At 44.5% G+C, this 27,861-nt stretch overlaps 1 protein-coding gene across 1 annotated transcript in view; it reads left to right on the top strand.

The window, feature by feature from the left end:
* Positions 1–18,820, top strand: part of LOC147725939 (vomeronasal type-2 receptor 26-like) — a 44,675-nt gene extending 25,855 nt beyond the window's left edge. The window contains exon 5 of the mRNA XM_086963396.1: positions 17,916–18,820. Within this exon, the coding sequence (XP_086819522.1) occupies positions 17,916–18,820 (905 nt within the window). The remainder of the gene's footprint in view (positions 1–17,915) is intronic.
* Positions 18,821–27,861: the final 9,041 nt, after the last annotated feature.

Genomic DNA, 27,861 nt, shown 5'->3' with positions numbered 1-27,861 from the left:
GGCTGAACTATTTAGGAAAATACCAGAGTGGGCAATTGTGCTAATTTATTGTCTAATGATGAGGCCGGTAAATCTAAACTAAACACCAGTGGCTTGGAAAATCAGGAAGGAATGCAGTGTTTTAGCCTATTTAAAAAAAAATGGTGCCATTTATACAGGCAATACACCTTTCAAACAGCCTGCTAGCATACATTTAGAGGAGACACAAGAAATGATGGATGGAGTTCTGAAACTGTTTAGCCGATCACCCCCAGTCAGTTTAATCCATTTGCTTACTATGTCACTCCAGTTTGGACCAAGACATATGCCAATTAGTCTTGACTTTGCTCCTCATGGGAACAGTCCACACCGAACTGCCAGACCAGGTCCTCCCTGGACTGTAATAAGCATCCTTTGACCGGTTTCAGATTATCACCCTTCATCAGCCAGGCTAGCTTGAATCCAGTGGCACAGTGAGCAAGAGACCCATGTCTGGGCATACCCTTGTCCACTAAAGGCAAACCCAGCAAACACGACATTATGCTGGATGGAGTACTGAAACATTTCAACCACTCACTCCCAGTCAAGAGCCTATGTTTAGAGGCACAAAAGTCATCTCCTTGTTCATCTCTCATGCCAGAGTCATGCTACTCTGAGTCGAAAGGGAAACACTACAGCATATATGTGGTCGCAATATATGAGACTGAGGTGGAGAGAACGGACCTTATTTCCACTTAAGGGCCATTCACCCCCCACAAATATTTGGCTACCTTCAAAGGGTTAGTACAATTTGTTTGGGGGGAAGGGGTCTCAAATGTATCTTGCACTCTAACTCTCGTAGAAAACTATACGCAACACGTTGTAAACTAAATCAAATACTCAACCAAAATCAACTATTAGACGTATGGCCATATAGAGGCAGAGAAAATCTACAGTGAAAAAATGTATGTTCTATTATATTGTGCTTGCAGTGCAATCTCGCATTGACTACATCCTGATGTTTAAAGGTGCAATGAACCTGGGTTACACACAATCTGACCTTTCCCCTGTGCTAGTATAATTCAGCATTCTGGACACCCATCCTGCTTCTAATGGACACTTCCTTTTGAGTCCTTGTTGGACACAGTATTTCTATCCAAAATAGCTATTGCTATCATTTAAGACTATGATCATAATATGGTCACTGCTGAAAATTATGGAACTGTGTGGGAGGCATTCAGGTATACATTCAAGGTGTTAGTATTGCTGAACACACTGGTGTAGTATGATCCTAGTCTATCTTAGATGGAAATTGGCCTCGTTGAGTGATTCCATTAGCAGATGAAAAATACTGAATACATGAATTTGCAGACAAATAGATTAATTATACAGCCACATATACTAGAGCCAGAACATATGAAGAGACTAAGGGTCCTGGTGAACTCTAGCGCAATCAATGTGCCCTAGGCAGACTGAAGATATAGTAACTTGTGTATAATCCTCCCAGGAGATACCTCTGTACAACTTTTCCCTGATAGCTAAGCACTTTAGCCAGTATTATTTAGAACTATACATCTCCCAAAGTAAATGTTTACTGACACATATTACTCACTACCTTACTGTACTGTAATGTACTGACCATGCCCTGCTTGGAAGAGGAAAAATAATGAACCCATTGACTCATGAACAAATCAATAATATCATCAGGGAAGGGACTAATGGGTATCAAACCAGCACAGAAGGCTTCTCTCCTAACTATTCTAAAGAATACGTAAAAGCAATGTACTCACACATCAAAACAATCAATCAATCAATCAGTGACACTTATATAGCGCGCTACCTACCCCTAGGGTCTCAAGGCGCTGGGGGGGGGGGGTTGCCGCTACTGCTCGAACAGCCAGGTCTTCAGCTTCTTCCTGAAGGAGAGGTGGTCTTGGGTCAGGCGCAGGTCGGTCGGGAGGGAGTTCCAGGTCTTGGCGGCCAGGTAGGAGAATGACCTTCCTCCCGTAGTCGCTCTTCGGATGCGGGGGACGGCGGCGAGGGCGTGGTTGGCTGATCGGAGGTGGCGTTTGGGAGCGTGGAAGTTGATTCGGCTGTTGAGGTAGCTCGGGCCCTGGTCGTGTAGGGCTTTGTGTGCGTGGGTGAGGAGGCGGAAGGTGATTCTTTTGTTGACGGGGAGCCAGTGGAGGTCTGTCAGATGTCCGGTGATGTGGCTGGTTCGTGGGATGTCGAGGATGAGTCTGGCTGAGGCGTTCTGGATCCGCTGGAGTCTCTTCTGGAGCTTGGCAGTGGTACCGGCGTAGAGGGCGTTGCCGTAGTCCAGTCGGCTGGTGACGAGGGCCTGGGTGACGGTCTTCCTGGTCTCGGAGGGGATCCACCAGAAGATCTTTCGTAGCATGCGTAGGATGTTGAAGCACGCCGAGGAGACGTTGTTGACTTGCCTGGTCATGGAGAGGGAGGAGTCCAGGATGAAGCCCAGGTTGCGTGCATGGTCTGTCGGTTTGGGTGCGGTGCCCAGGGCGGGAGGCCACCAGGAGTCATCCCAGGCGGAGGGTGAAGAGCCCAGGATGAGGACCTCCGTCTTGTCAGAGTTCAGTTTCAGGCGGCTGGTCGTCATCCACTCGGCTACCTCTTTCATCCCATCGTGCAGGTTGGCTCTGGCGGAGGCGGGGTCGTTGGTCAGGGAGAGGATCAGCTGGGTGTCGTCGGCGTAGGAGATTATGCTGAGGTTGTGTTTGCGTACGATGGCCGCGAGGGGGCTCATGTAGACGTTGAAGAGGGTGGGGCTCAGAGATGACCCTTGAGGGACGCCTCAGATGACTTCGGAGGCCTCTGACTTGTACGGTGGTAGGCGGACTCTCTGTGTTCTTCCGTCGAGGAAGGAGATGATCCATTCCAGCGCCTTGTCCTGGATTCCGACGTTGCTGAGGCGCTGTACTAGGGTGCGGTGGCAGACAGTGTCGAATGCCGCGGAGAGGTCTAGGAGGATGAGGGCCGCTGTTTCTCCATTGTCCATCGGGGCTCGGATGTCATCGGTGGCGGCGATGAGGGCGGTCTCGGTGCTGTGATTGGCTCGGAAGCCTGACTGTGAGGGGTCGAGGGATCCGTTCGTCTCGAGGAAGGCGGCCATCTGCTTGTTGACGGTCTTCTCGATGACTTTGGCTGGAAACGGGAGGAGCGAGATGGGGCGGTAGTTCTTGAGTTCGGTGGGGTCCGCTGTTGGTTTCTTGAGGAGAGCGCTGAGTTCGGCGTGTTTCCAGCTCTCAGGGAAGGTGGCGGTGTCGAAGGAGGTGTTGATGATGTCCCGCAGGTGGGGTGCGATGACAGCGTCGGCCTTGTTGAAGACGTGGTGAGGGCAGGGGTCGGTCGGTGATCCGGAGTGGATGGAGTTCATTGTGCGTATGGTGTCTTCGATGCTGATCGGGGTCCAGGCGTGGAGGGTGGTGGTGGGGGGTGGTTGTTCGGTCATGGTGTGCGTTGGTTGGTTGTTGAAGCTGTTGTGTATGTCCGCGATCTTGTTGTGGAAGTGTGAAGCGAGGGAGTTGCAGAGGTCTTGCGATGGGGTGATGTCGTTGTTCCCTGCGCTGGGGTTGGAGAGCTCTTTCACGATGTTGAAGAGCTCCTTGCAGTTGTGTGCGTTGTTGTCCAACCGGTCCTTGAATGCTGTTTTCTTGGCGGCGCGGATCAGCTGGTGGTGTTTCCGGGTGGCAAGCTTGAGGGAGGTCCTGTTGTCCGGTGTAGGTTCCCTTCTCCAGACTTTCTCGAGGGCTCGGCAGTTCTTCTTGGAGCTCTTGAGTTCGTCGGTGAACCACGGGGCTTTCTTGCTGCCGGGTCTGCTGGGCGGGGTCCTCAGCGGGGCGAGCTCGTCCGCGCAGTTGCTGATCCACTTCGTGAGGTTGTCGGCGGCCTGGCTGGGGTTCGCTGAGCTGGCAGGAGGGTGCTGGCTCAGGGAGGTGGCGAGCTGGTCTGCTGTGATCTTGTTCCAGCTTCTGCGGGCGGCCTGTTGCTGGTGGCGGTGGGTCGTCGTTCTCTTGAAGGTGAAGTGGACGCAGCTGTGGTCCGTCCATTGAAGCTCTGTGGCGTGGCTGAAGTCGATGTCTGGGCTGGAGGAGAAGACTGCGTCCAGTGTGTGTCCGGCGAGGTGGGTGGGGGTGGACACCAGTTGCTTGAGTCCAAGATTGGCGAGGTTGTCGAGCAGGGTGCTGGTGTTGCGGTCGTTGTTGTTCTCCAGGTGGAAGTTGAGGTCGCCTAGGAGGATGTAGTCAGCGGAGGGGAGGGCATGCGGGCTGACGAAGTCGGCGATGTCCTCGCTGAATTGTGTGCGTGGTCCCAGGGGTCGGTAGATCAGGATGCCTCTGAGGGTGGTGTTCGGGCTGGTGTGGATCTGGAAATGCAGGTGTTCGGCGGTGTTCAGGGTGTTGTCGGTGCTGGTCGTGAGACGGATGGTGTTCCTGTGGATGATGGCGATGCCTCCTCCCATCTGGTTGGCGTTGCGGTCCCTCCGGACGATCTTGTAGCCCTCTGGGATAGCGATGGCGATGTCGGGAGCTGAAGAGGCGTTCATCCAGGTCTCCGTGAGGAAGGCGACATCAGGGGCTGTGGCGTCTAGGAGGTTCCAGAGTTCGATGGCGTGTCTGTGGACGGAGCGGGTGTTGAGCAGGATGCACTTGAGGTGGGTGCTGTTTGAAAGTGAAGGACGTAACAATTCAAGGGCCACACAGGTTCTCACCATAGCCCCTTCTATGCCTTCCCAAGTGAAGAGTCAGTCAGACAGTAGAGAATTCAAACCAGCTTTATTAGTAAATCTCTGTAGAGAGAGTCCCAGTCAGACCTGCACTCTAAGAAGGACGCTGAGGGGGACTGACTTCCCAACAGGTTACGGTATGTAAAAAGGACTTCCCAGCTCTCTCTAACCACGCCCACCATGGAAAGTTACTGGCTTGGGCTGAACATGAACAATAGAGCACAGAAAGAGACGAGCTAACACATGCCAGATGGGAACATGTTATCAAAGATACAAGGAGACAGTGCTGGGTTTCAGCATCTCTTAACGTGGGGGCAAAATGAAGTGTGCACATTGGAATGTGCCTTCTTAGCAAGTCAGGCTGCAACCTTGGCCAAGTACAGAAAATATAACAAAATGTAGTGTTCGGTTTCAGTTCTGGGCCTAGCATACATACAAAATAGACAGTCTGGCCCTGATTGCGAAATCCAATATGGAGGTACTTTAATCAAACAGGTCCTTCTGCTTTTTACATGGTCTAATGGACCGCAAACACAAACCTCGGCTTGTGTAATATAGCCACACACGGCTAACTATAGGTAACGTAATTCATTGCATTAGGAGAAAGGAAATTTTGAAACCATCAAAAGCATGTAGATGTAGCATCCTCCTCCGCCCAGAAGCTTGCAAATGAATATGTACCACACGTAGTTCTGTAACCGATGTCTTTATTCCTCAGCATACAATCATACACTGCACTCTTATAACGTCATAACCATTACTAACCACACCTTAATAACTCCCAGCAAGTTACGTAATTCATCTGTGGAATCTGTCCAGAGCTGCAGGGTCCTAGTGTACATAGTCTAAAAACACTACCTTTCCCCTTTTGCTAAATAAAAAGAAGAAACAACAGTCACATTAGTGTTCTTCAATACGTTGTCCCAGCACTTGCACTAATTAGCCAGAATGAGTGGTATGAGGTAGTTGAGATTCACTCCAATGTGGCACCGATGGTTCAGGTTCTGACTCTTGATATTGATCATTAGATCGGGTCTCCTCATCCACAATTGCAGGACCTGATAAAAACCAAGGAAGGTGCTTAAAGTGTGTTGAGCCCTGGGTGATGGACTTTCTGGGACGATGTTCCATCACCATGTGTATTTTACACATCACAACCATCAGAGGATCAACAGCAAAAGGGATATCTGCTTTCTGCTTTTGCTTCTGCTTGACAAGGATCGAGTCACATTCATCGCAGACAGTTTTCTGAGCTTGTTAGCACCGATCGGCATAGATCTTCAATTTACGCTTTTGAGCAGTGCCCGTGACACAAACCTCATTACCGTTCTGTGATCGGTCTGCTGTCCACTTTGGTAGTTTGGTTCTAATGGCTCTTACAATGAGCAAGATGGCAGGATTCTCACCAGTTGTGTAGACAGGAGTTGAGCGACAAGCAAGGACTGCTTGACACAGGGCCTGATTGGGCTTCATTCTCTCCATTGATACTCATTGAATTAACCTTTTGAGGGTAATCATGAATCATTCCACAACACCATTGGCATGAAGCCACAGAAGTGTACTCTTTTGATGCTTGCCACTGAGTTTGACCAGACACTCGTTGAATGCTATTAAACAGTGGACCATTTTCAGATTTAAAAATGACAGGGACACCCCATGCTGCAATAATGTAATTCAGCCACTCAATGGCCTTGATATGAGTTATTGATGATAACGCCTCCATTGCAGATGATGTCTATTCCCTAGGGGTCCTAAGAAAGCAACTGCAACTCCTTCCCAGGCATAAGCAGGAAGGTCAAGCAATGTCAATGGATTCTGCTTTACTTAGGGGTAAAGGCATTTGCAAAGATGGCACTCTTTAATCACCTCTCAACTCGCTCATCGAGACCTGTGAACCACACTCGATCTCTCAAAGCTTTCTTGGTGGCTACAATGCCACAATGTCCTTCATAAGCTAGCTCAATAACTTGCTGCCTTAGACTCTCAAGTATTACATCTCAATACAACACCTTCCCTGGTAACAGAGAGTTCATCAACAAAGAGGCAAGTACTTTTCTTCCATGATTGAGTCAAAATGATGTCCTTAAGTATACGCATGATCTCATCAGCATTGGTAGCATCAATAATCTGTTTCATAGATAGCGCTGCTGGCCTGCTGGACTTCACAATTAAATTGATGTACTCCTCAGATACTTTGGATGTCGAACTTTTCGGCTTTCTAAAAATAGTGAGCAGTGCTTGGTGGTCTGTAATGATAGTGAATTGTTTTCCAAATAGAAACAAATGAAAATATTTGCAGGCCAACACTATAGCCAGACTCTCCTTCTCCGGTTGAGAATAGGCTTGTCCTGTGTCAGTCAGCCTTCAACTGACATAGGCCTCTGTGAGTCTATGGACATTGGGATGACCATTATGTTGGGCAAGGATTTCCCAGAGTCACACTGGGTTCGTATCTTCTGTGATCTCAGTATTTAGCTTTGGGTCAAATGAGGTTATTTCAGTTGCATTCTCAATCTCATGTTTTAGTCTTTGAAACTTTGGTCACTTTCAAATGACCACTGGAAGAAGACATCTTGTTTTGTGAAGTCTGTCACCAGAGCACTCACTGTGGCAAAGTCACCAATGAGCCTTGAGCAATAACGGGTCATGCCTGAAAAAAGAATCGAAGCAAAGTGACATCTCAAGGGAGACAAGTAGATGACAGCGCTTGCAATTTGTCTGGGTCAGGAGACATTCCCCCATGCGTTCATATAACTTAAGTTTGGTTTTGTGAAACTCATATTTTAAAACCTGCATTTGTAAGTAGCTGCCACACTTGTGTAAGAGCATTGTCATGCTCCTTTTATGTTGTCCTAAATATCAATATGTCATCACTGTATTTAAAACATGTGTAACAGTTGAATTATTCATTGTATAATATCTTGAATGTTTTCTGAAGCTGATGACACTCCAAAACTAAACCTTTTGTATCTGAACAAACCAACATGAGTCAAAAAGTAGTATTGTACTTACAGTGCTCTTCCAGCTCTTTGGCTGCATTTAACTGAGTGATCCTGTCCACTATGTGTTGACTAGGATGTCTTTCTCTCCAGATTGCTTTGTTAGCCTAGTGTATATCGACACAGATGTGGACCGCATCTCCACTGTCCTTTTTTGGCACCTCCACTATAGGTGAGACCAATGGAGCAGGCCTGGGGCAGTGTTCAAGGATGTCATACTTTGAACATGTTTCCAATTATTTCTCAATGGCTTCTTGAAAGTGAAAAGCGACTCTGTGTTGCCGCTGGGCAAAGGAGCAAATGTCTTAATTGATATGAAGTTGTTTTTTCATTCTCTTAAGCCCATAGACCATGAAAAACTGTTGCTCAAATGAGCATTCACCTTGAAAAAACAAAATACAAGAGTCGTTTAGAAAACAGGAACAGATGGTTTAATTAAATGCTTTGGCTGGGAACCCAGTTACAGAGTTGGGGTCTGAGAAGTGTCTCAAATTACATTTGTTCTGAATTGACTACTTACTTGAAATTATACATTTAGGGAAAGTTACTATGAAGTTACTAAATAGGAGACTGGAGATATCAGTATCACCGTTTGTGGTCGAATAGGCACCTGGGTATGAGAGACACTGATAATATAATTATGCTATCTACTTATGTCAAGACTGATTTTCTTTTTCTTTTCCACTTTGAATATCCTGTATGTACATTCACTGAGGGAGCTCTACTGGTCTTTTCATATGAGCACTATCCCACAAAGTATTGGATAGCGTGGTGAACAATATCACTTGCACTGGTGATATCAAGTGAAGTGCAACAAACACTCACAGTGGTTATGGATTAGCAAATTTAGGAACTGCAAATAAGTGACAATTGTGAGAATATTGTCTTCCTCTTGTAGTAGTGTAGTTCCAATAGTAGCCTTTTATGCAGGATCTACGCTGTTTACCGATAACATATACTGTGGGCTGGGTGGCAAAATGAGTTTGTACACCCCCACCGAATATGTCAGCCTTGTTTTCGCATTAGCTAGCTCACAGTGCTACTAGAATCTCCTATTATCAGAGAGATTAGTTTGTGCAACTTTCAGAACATAATAACCTCAGACACGTGGAAACAATATACTACTTTTCACCCAGTCACTTGTGATTTCTTGTTTAGCTCTCAGAGACACATAAGAAACAGTTGAGCGTGTTTATAAAAATAATTAATGTACCATTGTTTTTCTGATATAAAATATATGTGCTGGTACCATTGTAATACAGTATCAGAGATATAGTATCAGCAGTACAGTGAAAAAAAGGAATAGTACAGCTATACCATTTTCAATAGTCATGAACCTATACATGAATATAAAATGCATTTTTAAAATAAAGTACAGACTCCTACGATGCCAGTCTAAATGTACCTGAGTTTACCTAGCATGTGAGTAGGTGCTTAAGAGCTAATATGCCTAAGAGTCTTATAATGTACTAGTCTAGAATCCAAGAGCTAAGAATCCCACTAGGATTTAGTCAAACCCCCAAACTTGAACAGTGAGAGTGTCGGACTTGGTCCTAGACTTGAGTTGGACACTCCGCAAGGGATGGTTAGACCACTGTCAGCTGGAGCGATGGCATGCTGGAGCCGCAGCGTGTCTGGTCAGTGTGTCAGCCTTGAAGTCTTGGTTCCCTCCTACTTACTGATAGCAAGAGGTGCTGTATTTATATAGTCTATGTACATGTGTTACCTATTGTTTAGTATGAGGATGACGTTGGGGGATAAAAGCTTTGTGCCTAGATAGGAGAGGTGAAGTATGACCCGCATGGGAGAGTGTACTCAAATTCTTCATATGTGCTAAGGATGACATCTTAGCAACATTGATCGGGCAACCCACCCTCGTCATGAAACTAGGTGAAAGGTTTAGTCCTTAAAAAGGATCAGTCCTTATAAGGCCTTCAGTGCCTATAAGGCATTCTGTCCTTATTTGGAGTTCTGTCCATATAAGGCTCGTTCATATTAAATGAGGGGGAGATAATAAAGGGAAAGAGTACGATGTTCTCTAAACCTATGTCAGGGTACCGATATGAAATATAACTGTAGCCCTGAAGAAGTTGCTGGTGTGAATACCAATAGACAAAACACGTGTTGGACACGAGTGTGAACTTATATTGGACATGATTTCTGCTACATAAAACAAATAAAAGAGTGAACTGCTACAACAATGTACTTGCGTAGACTGTCAAAACTTGCCTGAACCGCTAATCAAGGGTCCAATAAAATATGAGTATCATTTGAACACCATAAACCTGATAATAATGAACTATGATCATAACAACCCTAAATGTGATATCTAACTTAACTATAAAATGGTTCGCCCATGGACTGTAAGCTTAGTATCACAGAAGGGGACACAGATGTTTGTCTGTCCCCTTCTGTAATACTGATAGAGCTGTCACACATGTATCACCATCGGCATTTCAATAGGGCTTGCCCTCATTTGCATGGATCATGCAAATGAGGGAATCTTTTTTATTTTTTTTATTATTACTTTATTTCGGCCAATTTGGCCATAAAAGTCACATACATACATAAAAAATCAAGCAGTAAAAATGGCAGTAATTAAGAAAATGGTGCACGGAGAAAGAATAGCTTTTACAATTCATTTTTTAGAAACAATCACGCAATATATTTCATTTCAAATTTAAAAATTATGTAAAAATATTAAAAATGTAAGGGTTATGTAAACATATACACTTTTCCAACTCACAGGCAATGTCCTTGTTTTTTACGGATTATGTAAGCAGAATATAGAAATTTACTTATACTAAATACAATGTACTGGGTTGAATTACTTTTCATGATCCTAAAGGCTATTGAGCAGGACCTAGTTCCCAGAAGGTTACACATTGGTTTCAGCCATTTCTTTCTAGGATTCATATATGCGCTACAAACAAAAAACATGTGAACCTCATTCTCAGAACAGACATTGGAACACATAGGGCAACACCCAGTTTTAACATTCGAGACTCCCAGTCTTTTTTGTGCCCATCTTTCGGTATTGTAATTCAGCATAAGTATCCCGTATCTGAACTTTAAGTAAAGGGTTTTTGCAATGGGTGGCTCAATCTCGTCCAGGAATGATTCAAAACGGAACTCATCCTTAAATGATAAGAAAGCCTGGACTGCGGAACCAACACTACTTCCATCCACTAATTTTCCACTCATGTGGGTCCAGAAGGCTCGCTTAACTACTAATTTGGAAAAGGTAGGCATTTTGTCTGGAGTCTCCCATAATGAATATAAGCCCAAGAGTGTAAGCCATTTTTTAATATGCACTAGCCAATGGATGGAGTTAAAAGAATCAAGAGTCATCAATTCTTGCAGGCCATTTCTGTAATCTATCAGCTCAGGAGTAGTCCAAAGCCTAACCCAGAATAATAATGGCCTTAAGATAACTAGATGGTCTGTTCTCCTGAAGTTCAGGTCAAGTTGGAGAGGTAAAAGGGGTGTACTATTAGGAACCCTTACAGAAGCCCGCATGAATTTATTGTCCAGAATTTGAAAGCTATTCTTTGCCCACGGGCCCCATATCTCTGCTCCATATAGCACAGCAGATTGTATTTTGAATTTAAAAAGTTCTAAAACCGGGGTTACACTTTTGCTTGTGCTAGTATTCATTTTGCATAAAATTGGTTTGACATTTTGGGCATATGTTATCTTACTTTTCTCGATTTGGGGTTTCCAGCTTTGCTTGGAATCGAGTACAACACCCAAATAGGAAAAGTTATCCACAGTATCTAGTTTTTGGCTGTTCAAGGTCAGAAACCCTCTATCTGGCATACTGGGATTTAATGACATGCATTTTGTTTTATTAGCATTAATTTCCAAGCCCTTTGTCTGGCAATAGCAGCTGAAGGAATTAAGGAGTGCCTGGAGGCCCTTTTTTGTTTGAGATATAAGTATAGTATCGTCTGCGAAGAGCAACGCAGGCACCCTTACACCATTGAGCTGCGGCGAATCATTAACACAAGCATTCAAATATTCAGGGACATCATTAATAAACAGAGAGAACAGGGTAGGGGCCAGGACACATCCCTGGTGGACCCCACGTTCAATGGGAATGTTACGTGTCAACTCGCCATTTGGGCCCCACCTGATGTTTGCGAAGTTATCAGCATGCAGCTCAACTATTTGGGCTAGGAGGCATCCCGGTAAACCTATTTCTCGTAAGGTTTTCCAAAGTAGACTGCGTGGAACAAGATCGAATGCAGCCCTCAGGTCAACGAAGGCTACATACAGGTGACCTTTTTTCAGTTGCACATATTTCCAAATCAAACAGCAAAATCGAAAAATTTGGTCTGTTGTGCTGGTCTTACTCCTGAAACCAGCTTGGAATTTGGAAATTATGTTCGAGACTTCAAGCCAGTCGTTGATCCTGAATAGCAGGTGTTTGGCATATAATTTTTGGAGCGTGTCCATCAGACTAATTGGTCTGTAGTTAGAGGGTATCAGTCTATCCCCCTTTTTAAATATTAGCACAACCTCCGCTGCCCGCCAACTGTCTGGAAAGTTGCAGTTTGAGGATAAGACATTGAACAGACGGTTCACGTAGGGGGCCCAGACGTCAACTTCGTGTTTCTAAAGATCCCACGGTATTTTATCCGGACCAGGGGCTTTGGTGTTTTTAAGTTCGTTGATCGCCCTTACTGTCTCTTCCAATGTGAAGTTGAGGGGTTCAATAAGGGGGGGGGACCTTAAGCTCCCTTGGCTGTCACCATCGTATTGTTTATAGAGATTTGTAAAATGAGTTACCCAGGTCATCTCATCCAGGAATACATCTTTCACAGCTCTCCCAGCATGCCCCCCATTAGCCACTAGCCTCCAGAAGCCAACATTATCATTGATTTTTGTAGCGGCTAGCATTTCAGCCCAGATTGATTCCTCCCAAAGTTTTTTGGATGTTTTTAATGTACGTTTGTATTCCACCCTTGCAAGTTTAACTTCTTCTTTTGTCTTATTTTTAATGGCAAGCAATAAGTTTCTTTTAGCAATTCTACACGAGTGGTCATACCATAACTTTCCGTGGTTGGCCACTCTTGTGTTTTGCTGCTTCTTTCTCGGCATTTTTGATAGATACGTTTTTAGTTCGGAAAAGAAGACTTTGTGTAGATCGCCAAAATGTTCAAAGTGTTGAGGTAAGAAGGCATGGTCAGCTATATGTGCAAACGTTTGGTCAAAAAGAGAATACACCAACGCTATGGCATTACCATCCGCCAAAACACGTGGCCATCTTACTGCACGTCTGTTGTTGTTTATGTGGACGTCCTCACATATGCTGACATGGGTGGATTCAGTTGATGTTAAGATGGTGTCACTAACCATGTTCATGTTGATGTAAAGTTCCAAAGGATAGTGATCACTTTCCCCCCTGCTTACTACTTTCAGATCAATCAAAAAGTGCCAGATGCTAAGAGAAACAAGTACAAAGTCTAGATTGCTTTTAGCTTTAGAGAAGGTTGGTTGTTTTTGCAAGTCCGATGGGAGACGGCCATTGCCTGCTCTAAGGCCATAGTCTGCAGTAAGTCTTAATAGTTGGCTGGCCAATGTAGAATATTTAACAGATTTGGTGGTTTCAAGCTGGGGAATGTTGTACGCTTTGTCCTCATCTTCAAACACATCAGAGATGCCCGGGACAGGTTCGAAGTTACAATTTAAGTCTCCTCCCAAGATGACCGGGGTATCTCCAACTACGTTTTTCAAAAGGAGATCCAGGGCTTCAAGTGTTGGTGACACCTTGGAGTGACTGATCGGTCTGTTATAAACATTGACGATGTAACATTCGTTTCCACAGGGTGGAGTCACCCGTAGGGCCAAAATATCCGGAGAGCCTGTATCAACAAATTCAACCTGCATGACCAGGGTGATTTTTAGCCAAATTAATAGGCCCCCTGATGGTCTTCCTCTATCAGACTGGACTGCCTTGATACCATAAGTTTTATATCCTACCCGGTGAGGAACTTCTATAGCCCAAGTTTCTTGTAGTAGACAAATGTCACAGGTGTCAATATAGTTTGCCCACTCAGGGTCTTTTAGGTTCTTGCAGACACCTGCGATGTTCCATGATAGAATGAGTAAGCGAGGAGCAATGCTCTGAGTGTCAGGGGAAGGATTGGCTACACACTGTTTGGGTAGGCTGCCTACCTGCAGATTTGATATATCTTTCTCTGCAACCCTGGCTTTTTCTCTAACTGCAGTAATTAATCCCCCATCCCGACCACCCTCAGCTGTACTATAGCGTACATTTCCAGCTTTATAAGATAATTCCATTTTCTGGGGATATGAGATGGTCCTATGCAACATATCCTTATTGATCTGGTCATCATCGTGCAATTGTAGGACATTTTTAAGTTTGGAATTGCCTTTGCCCATTCTACAGAAGGTGTCATATAATTCATAGATACAGTCAGGCATAGTGCCAAGTCAATCGACAGCATCTAGGCAACTAAATCTATTGAAGGTGGGAATGCCAGACCACATATTATAATCACCATGTCTAGCCAAGTTTGGAGCACTGCCATAGTACTGGTTGACAGGGTTCCACTTGGGGCCATGATGAATAGGTCTAGGTGGAGGGTAGAAGAATGATAGGGGTCTGGCTTCGATAGGGGGATTCGCACCGTACGATTTCCAATTGCAGATTTGTTCAGCACTTTGGGGTTCTTCAAAGGATATGACAATACAGTCACCCGTGATTGTTTTGGCCGTTGGCCCTACCCAAGGTACCCTCCTAACCATAAGGATCTTACTTTTCATCTGGTTAGGAATGGGTTTATATTTATTTAGCCAAAAAATCACTTTATTTTTTAGCGATTGGAAGTTTTCTTCATATTGACTATCCAATTCTGGCACCCCTGTGAGAACAGCTACAAATGGACTAGCGTCTGGTGGCAGATCTATATACCCTCCTCTAAAATTATTGTACGTGTGACTAAACTGATGGTCCGGCTTATGGGTGGTATTTGAAAAGGATTTATCAGGCAAGGATTGGATGCTTGCAGAAGTAATGTAAGGGTAAACAGGCGGATTGGATTGAGGTTTGTTTGAGGCTAATGCACTCTGATTGAAGAGTGGGAAGAGGGAGGAATTGGCAATTGGGAAGTGTTACTGTGGACCTGATTTTTCTGTAAGGATTTACTAGTAGTATTTACAGCTGTGGAAGTTGAGGGAGTTGGATTCGATTTGTTTTTAGTGCTAGTTGATTGATTAGCATTTGTATTACTTACTATCCCCTCCTTTTTTTGCTGCGCATTCAATAGATTAGTATGTGAATTTGTTGTTAAAACCGGGACGGGGACTGGAACTTGCTGGGTGGCTCTAGGCACTTCAGTACAGTTGAGGCTTAAGCTTGAGAGGGTGATGACACTTTTCTCAACTTCGAGAAGCTGGTTCTCAATACCAGTTAGCCTGATTTCTAGTGGTTTAAGTAGTCTCTTAAGCGTCTCCCACACTAATTTTAAAAATTCTTCCCTTCCACCATCTTGTTCTGCCATATCACAAGAGACTCTTTGCCCCTCACTAACTAAATGATCAGACATAGCAATAGAGATTTGTTCATCTATGCTGTTATTAGTATTTTCTGCAGTTACTGACGCTACATCGTGTACAGAGTTCTCAGATGTTACAGTAGGCATGTTTGGTGTTCCCCCCTTAATGTTATGGCTAAGTGCTACTTTTGCTTTTTTTCTAGCGAAAGCGGTTAGATGTTTGCGCTTTCTTTTGTGCTTTGATGGTACCTTGGCGGGTGACTTGCTTTTGATAGACTCTGTCTCAACTGGTAGCCGACAGGTAGATGATTGGCTTTTGATAGGCTCCGTCTCTACTAGTGACTTACAGGACGCCCCATTTGGAATGTCCTCGACACTCTCCTTTAAAAGAATCAACTGTAATGGGCTTTCTGACTCGGCCCTAGCTGAAGGCCCAGGAGGTTCATGATTATTAGGAGGAATTGTTTCCTCTACTGTCGAATACACCTTGGCCAGGGCTATAATTGGTTTTGGGCCAGAAATGCGTTCAGGAGTTTTGGAGGTAGCAATGCTGCCTAGAGAAGATTTTTTTCTGAGTGCAAGTTCAGTTGAAAGCCTCCTAGCACATTCAAGTTCAATTGATACTTTGTGCTGAAGTTTAGTTATTTCATTATCAATAGAGAGGCTGGTCCTGGTAATAAAATCATCTAGGGTGCCTGTAGCTTTTTTGGAGGTCTTGGTTGCCTTGCTCCTGGTTTCGCGTGAGGACATTGTGTGAAAGGGTTATTACAATAAATATATAAAAAATGCAGGAATGCTAGCTACAGAAACTCAAAAAAATAAAACCAAGAGAAATGGCCCGGTCCGGTCTTAAAACGGTCTCTAACGGCCCTGTCTTTGCCCAGACTTAGCCCGGGCTGCGTCCCGGGCTGCGTCCCGGGCTGCGTCCCGCGCTGCGGGAGTGGGATGTTGTTATGAAGCCTCAGGAGGGCGGGGGGCGGGCCAGCAGGGAGAGCGGACCGGAAGCTCTCCGTCGGTCTAGCAGGGACTTCTGGGAATTGAAGTCCCCGCACGCTCGCAGCCCCGCTGCAGCCACACGCCCGGTGCCGCTTCCTCCTTACCGCCTCGGTGCTCCTCACAACGACAGGTATGTTTCCCTCCTCAATGCAGGCGATGGGGCACCCGCGGAGCGGGTGCGCCGAGAGGTGAAAGTGCGCCTAGTTGAAGACGGGTGAGCCGCTATGACTCGCTGACAATGCTGCGTTCCTCCGTTTACTGTGCAACAATTTAGAAAAAGTGTCCCACTTGTTTTGGGCTGCAACTGATGTTTTGAAGCCTCAGGAGGGCGGGGGGCGGGCCAGCAGGGAGAGCGGACCGGAAGCTCTCCGTCGGTCTAGCAGGGACTTCTGGGAATTGAAGTCCCCGCACGCTCGCAGCCCCGCTGCAGCCACACGCCCGGTGCCGCTTCCTCCTTACCGCCTCGGTGCTCCTCACAACGACAGGTATGTTTCCCTCCTCAATGCAGGCGATGGGGCACCCGCGGAGCGGGTGCACCGAGAGGTGAAAGTGCGCCTAGTTGAAGACGGGTGAGCCGCTATGACTCGCTGACAATGCTGCGTTCCTCCGTTTACTGTGCAACAATTTAGAAAAAGTGTCCCACTCGTTTTGGGCTGCAACTGATGTTTTGAAGCCTCAGGAGGGCGGGGGGCGGGCCAGCAGGGAGAGCGGACCGGAAGCTCTCTGTCGGTCTAGCAGGGACTTCTGGGAATTGAAGTCCCCGCACGCTCGCAGCCCCGCTGCAGCCACACGCCCGGTGCCGCTTCCTCCTTACCGCCTCGGTGCTCCTCACAACGACAGGTATGTTTCCCTCCTCAATGCAGGCGATGGGGCACCCGCGGAGTAGGTGCGCCGAGAGGTGAAAGTGCGCCTATTTGAAGACGGGTGAGCCGCTATGACTCGCTGACAATGCTGCGTTCCTCCGTTTACTGTGCAACAATTTAGAAAAAGTGTCCCTTTTTGCGTCTGTGCCCCTGCTGTATTATTACAGTGGGAGCAGAGACAAACATACCTTTAGGAGTAACACTGAAAGTGTGCCACAAAATGGTGGCACACTTTCACTGACCCTCTCGATAACTGCCGTTTCGAGGGGAGAAAGGGGGTGCCATGGACCCCCAGACATCCCCATGCAGGTGGGTATAATTACTCACTGCATCTACCTGCAATTGGCTCTCTCTGCCTTGCTAATGAGTTTTTGAATGGCAAATATAAATCCATCCTATCAAATTTGCACATAACGAATGTTGATCCTATCATATGGATGTGTACTTATAAATCACAAACAGCATTTTGAACAAGTAAGTGAGGAAAAACCTTTTGTGAACATGACCTCAAATAATACATTTTTTTGTACATGTTATATGGAAACTTAAATTGTTACTTGATTTGGAGGTTGTGCAGCTTTTTCTTAATCCATGACACTCTCAGTCGCACATGTATTTTTATTTATTCCATTAATATTTGCAAAGTTAATTTGGGCTTATTATATGGTCGCTCAGAGGCTTTTCTTTACCTTAGAGTTCTGGAGATATTACAATTATTTACTTTTATACATTGATTTATCATTCAATAATAAACCCTTGTTATAGAGCAAACAGTAAAATAATGTTATGATACCATTTCTATTACAAATGAGACATATACTTTTGCTTTTAGACATGGAAAACTGCTTAAAATGCTCCGATGAACAGTGGCCCAATATAAGGAGGGACGGCTGCTCGCAGAAGGATGTGGTCCATCTTTCATATACTGATGGTCTTGGTGTGAGTTTAGTCTCCATATGTATTGGTTGCTCTATAATCACAGCTGGAGTGCTGGGAATCTTTCTCAGATACCGGGACACACCAATAGTCAAAGCTAATAACCGAGATCTCAGCTACACCCTTCTTGTCTCTCTAATGTTGGCCTTTCTCTGTTCCCTCCTATTCATTGGACGCCCTACCTCATGGACCTGTCTGATCCAACAAGGTGCATTTGGGATTATTTTTACTGTTGCTGTATCTTGTGTATTAGCAAAAACCATCACTGTGGTCATTGCCTTTAATGCCACAAAACCAGGAAGCACCTTAAGCAGATGGATAGGACCCCGGGTATCTGCCTCTATGGTCCTTTTGTGCACGATGGTTCAACTAGTAATTTGTGCCACTTGGCTGCTTACCTTACCACCTTATCCAGACACTGACACACAGTCTGAAACCGGCAGGATGATCCTGCTATGTGCCCAGGGTTCTACCACTGCTTTTTACAGTGTAATTGGATACATGGGCCTGTTGGCTTTTATGAGCTTTAGCGTGGCCTTCCTAGCCCGGGACCTGCCTGATAGATTCAATGAAGCCAAGCTCATCACATTCAGCATGCTGGTGTTCTGCAGTGTCTGGGTGTCCTTCCTCCCAGCCTACCTCAGTACTAAGGGCAGGTACATGGTGGCTGTGGAGATCTTTGCTATCTTGGCTTCCAGTGCTGGACTGCTTGGCTGTATATTCTTTCCCAAGTGTTACATAATTCTGCTCAGACCCAATTTAAACACAAGAGACAATCTGGTGGATAGGAGAAATGTATAGCCAGAAATATTGTTTTAAGTGACTTTTTAAACTATAGGGTATTTTTTTCAAATACGTGTTGATAGCTCTTTAAAATACTATGTACAACAATGTATAAATTTATATGCAAGATTCATGTTACAATTCCCATAAGTTAAAAAAATATATGTGGCTGCAATATTCCTACAATATAAAAATGTGTTTTGTATTCTTCAATGTGCTTTCTTCTGCATTTTGTTAGTCTAATATCAGAATGTTTGTGATTCCCACTGTCAGTATCTTTAAGTCATTTGCTTTATCTACAAACTCAATGTTATTATCATACAGTGTGTATGGCTTGGAGTCTGAAGTTGATATGTGGTGACCCCAACCTCACTAGCAGCTTCTCACACATTGATCACAGAAGAGTAATTTAGCAAACTTGACATTTGAATATGGAATGGCTAGTCAGTGAGGGAAGTAAGGTGGCTCTGAGGCCCTCCAGGTACTTTTGGGGGCATCCCTGTGTTTCCATGACTGAATATTAGGGTGTTCCCAGGAATACCCCCACCTATTATGCATGTGTGGCATGCCAGGGGGAAATCCCAAGAAAATGCTGAGCAATGACAAGATGCTTCTGGGATATTGTGAGTTTAATTAGATATTTCAGCTTTGTGGATGGTAAATTAGAATATTATGTGTTTTTAATGGTTCTCTTGATTGACATTCTGTATGTTACTTAAGTATATTTCAGGAATTGCAGTCTCTGTTTTCTGAAATTTTGCATCCAAGTTGAAATGACTAGCCCTGTGGGTGTGTTAGTGATAGTGTTAGACTCTGAGAGGACAACTGCTATTAAGAGCTCATAATTGGGTTGTTTTGGTTGCATCAGATGGTTCAAAGGCAGAGTAGCACAGTTGTGACTGCCAGGAGTCTTGGCTACAGTTATTTCAGGGTCCTATGAAAAAGAAATTTGATAAAGAAATAACAAGGGACTTAAATTTAGTAATATGTCCTTAGATCGACTTCACAACTCTGGCAGATTCCATCGTTGACCATAATTGCCAGATACCAGACTGCAGCCAGCCAGCTTTTTTTTTCTGTGAAAGGAAATGAAAGATTTAAACCATCTTACACCAGATGACGACTCACACCTGGTCCCCTACCTCAGTGGGTATCTTCTCTATCTGAAAGGGACAGAAGCGGTTGCACCCAGATATCACTGATGGTTTGTCCTATGTAACCATTTTCTTTTTTATTTCTTAAAAAACAATAAATAATTTAAACTTGGAACCAGACATTTGTTTTGTTGTATATATATTCACCAATGCAAAATGCACTGAGGCATCAACAGGGCAAGTTTTGAGATTTCTATATACATTCCTCAAATTAAGGTTGCTTGGTATAGTAAAAGTCCATGAGGCAATGTCCCTTAAAGAGATCCCAGTATTAACAATTGGATGTTTGATTATCACAGATTTGGTATATTTAATTGTTCATAATCAAATAGTTCCTCACAAATTACATACTTGGGGATAGATTTATGAGTTTGTGCATGACAGGGAAAGGGCAGTAATGTGCCTTATTCAAGCCAATACAGGGCATTCCGGCCTTTCCTTTTGGGCTGGAGCACATGAATCATGGTGAATGTTTTTGTGCAGGAAGAGGTACCTTCTTGCACAAAAACAATCCTAAGAGTCAAATTACTCTTTCCATGTGTGCTGCAGAATGCAGCTAAGACAGAAAGAGGAATTAATAAGGAGAAACAGAGATATTTCTCCTGGTTATGCCTCTCTGGGAAGGTGCATCTTTTTGGTGCATTCCCAGATTCATCAGTTCTGGTACATCTGAGAGTGCATCAAAAACCATGGGAGTTGAGTGGGAAAGAACACCATGCAACACTCATGGAACGCCTCCCCAGCAAAGTAATTAATTGCAGCAATGTGCATGTTGTTGCTTTACTCCAGATTCATGGAGCCACTCAGAGCCCCACAAAGTAGTCTTGCATAGTTTTATAAATTGCATTTAAGGTGTTGCGTCGCTCCTGCAACATGTTGTAAGTGCAAGAGTAATGCAAACAGGTTCATAAATATTCTCCCTGGTCTTTAACTGACAAGAGAGTATTGTTTGGAGTGAATCAATGAAACATAAAATATGTATGGATTTTGTCATATTCATGTTTATGATTAAATATATAGATTGGACTGGTTGGAGCCGTCTATATATGGCATGATTGGACCTAGGGACATAAAATTCACCAATTAAAAAAAAAACTGGTTCATGTCATCAAATGTTGCAAAGTAGAAATAACATCCTCATCAAGAGGTATGCAAATGCATTAAGGTATCTGTGAGAGTCGTCACATTAGGAAAAATATTACTGTAGTGAAATAACTTGTAAAAAGGATATTCTGTACCATCGCACCAACATCACAGTGGAAGTGGAACCGCCCAACCTCGAGTCGGCATTTCCACTCCTGGTATTCCAATGTGACCACCAGCAAGGCAGACAGAAATATACATTTTCCATTTGCAGCTTGTGTTTCGGCCTAAGAAAGGGCTGCAGTACAAGCTGCAATTGAAAAAGTCATATTTTACACATCTAGGTACCATGTGCCATGCACCACGTGGTGCCTGGTATACTGCCATTGATGTGTGGGGGGGCACACCTGTGCCCCCCAGGCTCCATAGCAGAGGCCCAGGGTGGACAGGGGCCCTTCTACGGCCCTCCAAATTAACGTTCCATCTGCCATTTCATGGCAGTTGGAACACCATGAAAAGGCAGAGGAAAACAGGCATTGTAACGCCTAGGGTGGTACCTGTGCAGGTGCCGCCCCTATTGTGGGGATTACGGTCCTCCACTGGTGCAGTGATCCTTTAGCCCATTGGAAAAGCAGTGGTCGTTCCTAATGCCTTTGACCGCTGGATCAGAATACGGCAGTCAGACAGCTCCTGTAGATGTGGGTGGGGCCACCACCAAAAGCCAGACACTGGCTGGCCCACCGTCATCGGAATAAGCCCCTTTGAGTTATTACGAACAGAGTGACTCCAGATTTATCTAAAAACGAGTAAACACAATGTCTCCTCTTCCTTGGAAGGGTAAGGAGGTGGGACAAATGCAGGTAATTAAATGATTTATATAAGATGGATCGCTGAAGGTATAACCTGGGCTGCGAAGATGTTTCACTTAATTGTCACTTTGTATTTGAGAACTTCTAAGAGTGGAGAAGTTGAACAGGCTTGTCATAGACCCACTGCTCGGTATTCAGCAATTGTGACCAGGAAAGCTAATTTCTGTGTTGGATATTTCAAAGTTCAACTGTGTAGGGAAGGGCTTAAAAGGGGCAACAGGATATGGTGAAGCCAAATTAAAGGGTACTTAGGGACTGAAAAGTCACCTGTTTATAATTTGCTTTGTAATCCCCTGTGACACCTAGCAACTAGAGACAAAAAAATTATTCTGTTCAATTGAAGAAATGAAATAAATGCAAGATGAATTTGCCAAAATGTAATACCTCACAATACCTACTTTGAGGATGCTCTCTGCCAGAGACAAATGCAAAAAGAACAATTGATGGACAGAATGCAGAACAATGTCATACATTCACCCCAGTGCAGAGATCTGGGCATAAATCCATCGCTTTTTTTGCTTACCATGCCATTCCAGGTTGGACCCAGCAATATGCAAATCAGTCTTGACCCTGCACCCAATGGGAACAGTCCAGCCTGAACTGCCAGGCCAGGTCCTCCCTGGACTGGAAACAAGCATCCTAGGACCGGTTTTGGGCTTTCAGCCCTCATCAGCCAGGATAGCTTGACTCCAGTGGCATGGAGAGCACGGGACTCATGTCTGACCATACCGGTCCTACTCGGGGTGACAAATGCAAAAAGAACAATTGCTGTAACACTTTTTGCCCTAGGTGGGATGGGTATGCCCAGACGTGGGTCCCTTGCCCACTGTGCCACTGGATTCAAGCTAGCCTGGCTGAAGAAGGGTGACAAACCCTAAAACCAGTCCCAGGATGCTTGTTTCCGGTCCAGGGAGGACCTGGCCTGGCAGTTCGGTCTGGACTGTTCCCATGGGGCACAGGGTCAAGACTGATTTGCATATGGCTAGATCCAAAATGTGGTGGTGTTGTGGGCAAAAGAACGATGGATTTAACCCAGATCTTTTGACTGGGGGAGAATGTTTGCATTGTTTGCTGTAACACTCTGTCAGAGACACAGCAAACCATGGGATATCTAGATTTCTACCTGCCAAGGGATGCAAAGATTGAATACCACACCACCACATCACCTACCATAACTTGGACATCTAGTAGAGTAAGTGGGCTTTTGAGGAAGGATGTCTAGTATGAGGAAGTACATCAAGCACCCGATCACTTATTCTCCCACACAGACAATGGTCTTGAATATTTTATTGCACTATTGCACACAGACACCTTCATTCCGCATTTGGTCCACATGATATTTAAATGTTCTTCATTCTCAGGATACAGGATCAACGGATCAATAAGTAAGGTATTATCAATCACTGAAGTACAATATCTGTAAATATACATCCTCAGTTTGAAAAGACATTGGTGAACTTTCTCTACTGTCAGAAATTTCTTTCATCGCCATGAAGCTGATTACAAGTGATAATTTTGAAACTTTGGTCACTCTTGTCTGACATGGATAGCAAGATCAGCCGTTTTCTTGGTATAACACCAAACCACGAATTAGCACCTCAAAGCAATATCCAACATAGCTGAATACACATATGTATTCTGAAAAAACATCATAATAAAAGGCATAGGCTGCCAATTTGTCCCACTGTGTTGAAAATATAGTTTTGGATACAACTGGAGGGGACAGTTCTGTCTTCGATAAATGATATGGAATTCCTTTCCTGGTAGTGCTTAACAGCTGGCATTCATTAACTATCTGTGTCTACGTTGTAATACCCATTTGGCAGCATAAAGGAATCTGGAAAAGAAGTAGAATTTTCTCACTTAGAGGAATTGTCTGTCAAGGGTGAGAATTATAAAGGAATGTTTTTCTAAATATACATACAAATCAAGTGTATACAGTGAATATTATAACCCCAACTGACGCGAACGTCGTTGTCGGTAAGCTAGACACACGGAAAATATCTATTACAATGCAGTCATTACAATGACCTACCTTTACAATGCAACTGCCTTTATATTGCATGCCATTACAACGCATGTCACTGCAACGCCTACCATTACAACGCATACCATTACAACGAATGCCACTACAACACATTATAAGGTAAGTAATGGAGATTTCTTTAGTTTTAGGGTAGGTATGGGTTTGGGGTACATGGGGATAGTAATTTTTAACCCTACACGATCGAACACTTACCCTACAGTTGCATTCACTGGAGTGGTAACAGTGATTTTGACCCCTACACTATCCAACACTTACCCTACTGTTGCACCCACTGGAGTGGGGATAGTAATTTTTACCCCTACACTATCCAATACTTACCCTACTGTTGCCCTAAAAGTATTAAGCGATGTAATGGTATGCGTTGTAATGGTATGCATTGTAAATGAATGCGTTGTAATGGTAGTTTTAAAAAATGAGTTTAATGGCATGCGTTGTAAAATCATGTGATGTAATGGTAGTGACGATGTAAAGACTGAGTTGTAAAAGCATGCTTTAGAATTGCTTGCGTTGTAACATCATATATTTATTAGACAACTACCCCCATAGATCAACGTAACTATGAAGCAGAATTGAATACAGTAAAACTGTTCCGATACAATGGTGTGCATGGCAAATGAGGGAATGTCATAATCAGGTATGTACCATCAGACCGGAAAATACTAGGAGAAACACACATTTGACAATGGAACAGGAATGCCCATAGATACAGATATGCATGTATAACAAAATGAATACATGAGTAAACCACAGCACATAACAAAACATCACAGTGCAGCACAGGGCAGCAGAACTTCAATGTACTCACAAAAGTATTTCCACTGACACATATGCACTGGCACCATGCCTGCACCTACTTGCATCATTTTCCCAGAAGAATCCAAATATCTGAAACGCATACAAAGACTACAACATCTCAAGTCATAGGTAGGCACTTTGCATGAAGAGACATCATTCATCCTAATTACCTTGTCATTTCCCAAACACCATAGCAAGAAGCCTTACCTACTATGTATAGCCAGAAATTAACCAACATTTATAAACCACAGAGGAAACTAAAGTCAAAAGATATGGCTGATCTACCAATCACCAATACTATGCTTCCTAGGCCTATCTTGTTTACTATCTCACACCTCACTTTACCTGACGCACAAATTGTTGACAGATCAATGTATGTCTCCAAACAACAAATTGACTACTACTGTCCAACCTTGCCTGCCTCTCCCCCATTAGCCCAATCCCACAGCCCAACATTCTGTGTCCTGATGAGTACAGCAGTGTCTGATCAGGTATCCACAAAAGACCACATCCACTCTCACTGCAGGGCATGTAGCCAAGTCATCATAAGAAGACAGAACCAGATTGGGATGTTGTATGTGTCATGAATAACAACATGTGAAGGATCCAGTACGATCCAGAGCAGACAGATTAATCCCTTACCTACAATCCCCAGAATGCACACAGGTCTGATAACATGCACACCGCCGATGCATTGGCGGGCCAAGTTTACATACTTGTGGTGGATTTGAGCCATTCACCCACCACTGTTCACTCAAGCCAGCCAGCAGGGCATGGGATATGATACCTTCCTGTATAGTCAGTACATGGTATCAAAATGTCCCACTTGGAGTGGGACATTCAAAAAGGTACAAAGTGATAACAGTCCACACTGAGCAGGCATCAAATCTGCAGGCACACAAAGGATGGTTCATCATACAAGACCTTGGCAACGGAAGACACACATCTCAAAACTAAGACAATGGCTCACATACAAAAGACAGGGAAAGGGAAATGCGTTTGCTGGCATATGGCACAATGAATGTCTCTGCACACAGGTCACAAGACATTTCAATATCCAAACCATAATCTCACTATCAGCTCATTATCACGTCCTGGACACAAATTGGGATGAATGTAAATCATCTTTCATTAAGCAGGCAATGCAGATCTGGTCAAATGGCCATAACAAACATTCATCAACAACAGGAGCATATGGTACAACATTGAACAACATGATGAACATAACAAGACAGAACTTCACAGAGGGATCATGGGCATTTAGAAGGGCAGCAACCCACATATATCTCAGGCCACACATGGGGGTGAGACTGGGACCTCTAGAAGGATTGCCATTGGTAACAGTTGACATTGTAGCATATAATAACTCTAAAAAACACCCCTACACGTGAAGAAAGGAGGAAATGTCATTCAGACAGCTGCCTCAATTAGCCATGTCTGGAACACGCCTGATAGGTCCATGACCACGTGTGAGTGACCTTCAACCTAAAAAGTCCAACGCCCATCCAGTGGCTCTTCATGTAAAAGATTGTCCTATTGAATTGCTATTGTATCCTGTGGAGGGATACAACTATCTACGTGCACTGTGCAGTAGCCTAAGCCTTACACCACTAGCAAGTTGCTGCACACAAGTGTTGCAGTGTTGGGTCTACAGTGGGCCAACAATACATGCAAAGTGCCTGATGTGTGATGATCATTTACAAATCCATCCTTTCATTGAATAACTTCAAAATCATCATCTGCAGGAATATCCCTCTCTGCAACCCCTCCAATCGAAGAAGGTTGAACCAACTCCTCGCTGGGCCAAGTACACATCTAACTCAGTAACACATGTTTGCAGCATATAGCCATGTATAGAACATATGTTATGTTAAAATTTTGTTAAAGCGCACAGCTGCCCCAGCTAAGGGGCGTCCAGGCGCTGACCGTTTAATTGTACAGAAAATGGTGAGACTGAGAAGATAGAACCTTAGATCAGAGGAAAAAGATAGGTCTTAATGGCTTTCAGAAATGGGAGTAATTCATCCATACAGTGAATAGATACAGGCAAGGAATTCCACAGTTTGGCCGCAAGCAGTGGAAAGGAACGACCTCCTACACGGTAGAGTCTGAACTTGCGTATAGTTACCAAATGTTGACCCAAGGAGCGCAAGTTACGCTGAGGAGTATACAGAGTTAAAAGAGGGCAGAGTAGCTCAGGGCTGGAACCATTAAAAAATTTAAACGCCGGACAAAGTGCCTTAAACTTTATTCTAGCTTGAATCGGCAGCCAGTGTAAAGCTCTAATAGTGGCTCTAGCAGAACATCTGCGTGGAAGTCCCACAAGAGCCCGGGCTGGTGAATTCTGAACTCGCTGGAGTCGTAAAATCTCAGCTTTATTTGCGGCCAAAAGTAGAGCGCTAGCGTAATCCAAGCGCGATAAAATTGTAGCCTGGATGATAAGCTGTCGGACAGGCGCACTAAAAAACTTCAAAATAGGGCGAAGGCCTCTCAGCAGGCCCACACATGTTGCTGCCAGCTTCTTCGTGTGGCACTGAAAGTTGAGATCTGCATCCAGCCAAACTCCTAAGTTCTTGACCACTGGCTTGGCTGCAGGCATAATGCCTAAGGAAGCTGGTCACCAATGTTCGTTCCAAAGGGAGATGTTTTTCCCTACCAGCATCACCTCAGTTTTAGTGGCATTCAATTGAAGACAGTTTTTAGCCATCCATTGGGCAACTGCAGTCATACCATCTCTGAACCTGGTGGCAGCGGCAGAGGGGCCTTCAGCCAAGGTGACAATCAGCTGGGTATCGTTAGCATACAATACTAACGTTAGGCCCCACTCTCTTGCCACAGCCGCGAGAGGTTGAACAAAAAGATTGAACAACGTCGGGCTCAACGCAGAGCCCTGCGGAACCACTTGGCAGATGGAATGGGCTTGAGATAGAAAAGGCGTTGCCGAGACCCAGAAGGATCTGTCCGTCAAAAATGCACGGAACCATTCCAGGGCCTGACCCATGATCCCGATTGCCTCCAGACGGTACAACAAGATGTAATGAGACACCGTGTCAAAGGCAGCGCTAAGATCTAATAATATGAGCGCTGCACTCTGACCGGCAACAAGAGTAG

Source organism: Lissotriton vulgaris, chromosome 3_1 (assembly GCF_964263255.1).
Source record: "Lissotriton vulgaris chromosome 3_1, aLisVul1.2, whole genome shotgun sequence".
Lineage (NCBI taxonomy): Eukaryota > Metazoa > Chordata > Amphibia > Caudata > Salamandridae > Lissotriton > Lissotriton vulgaris.
This window is presented reverse-complemented; position numbering and strand designations above follow the sequence as displayed.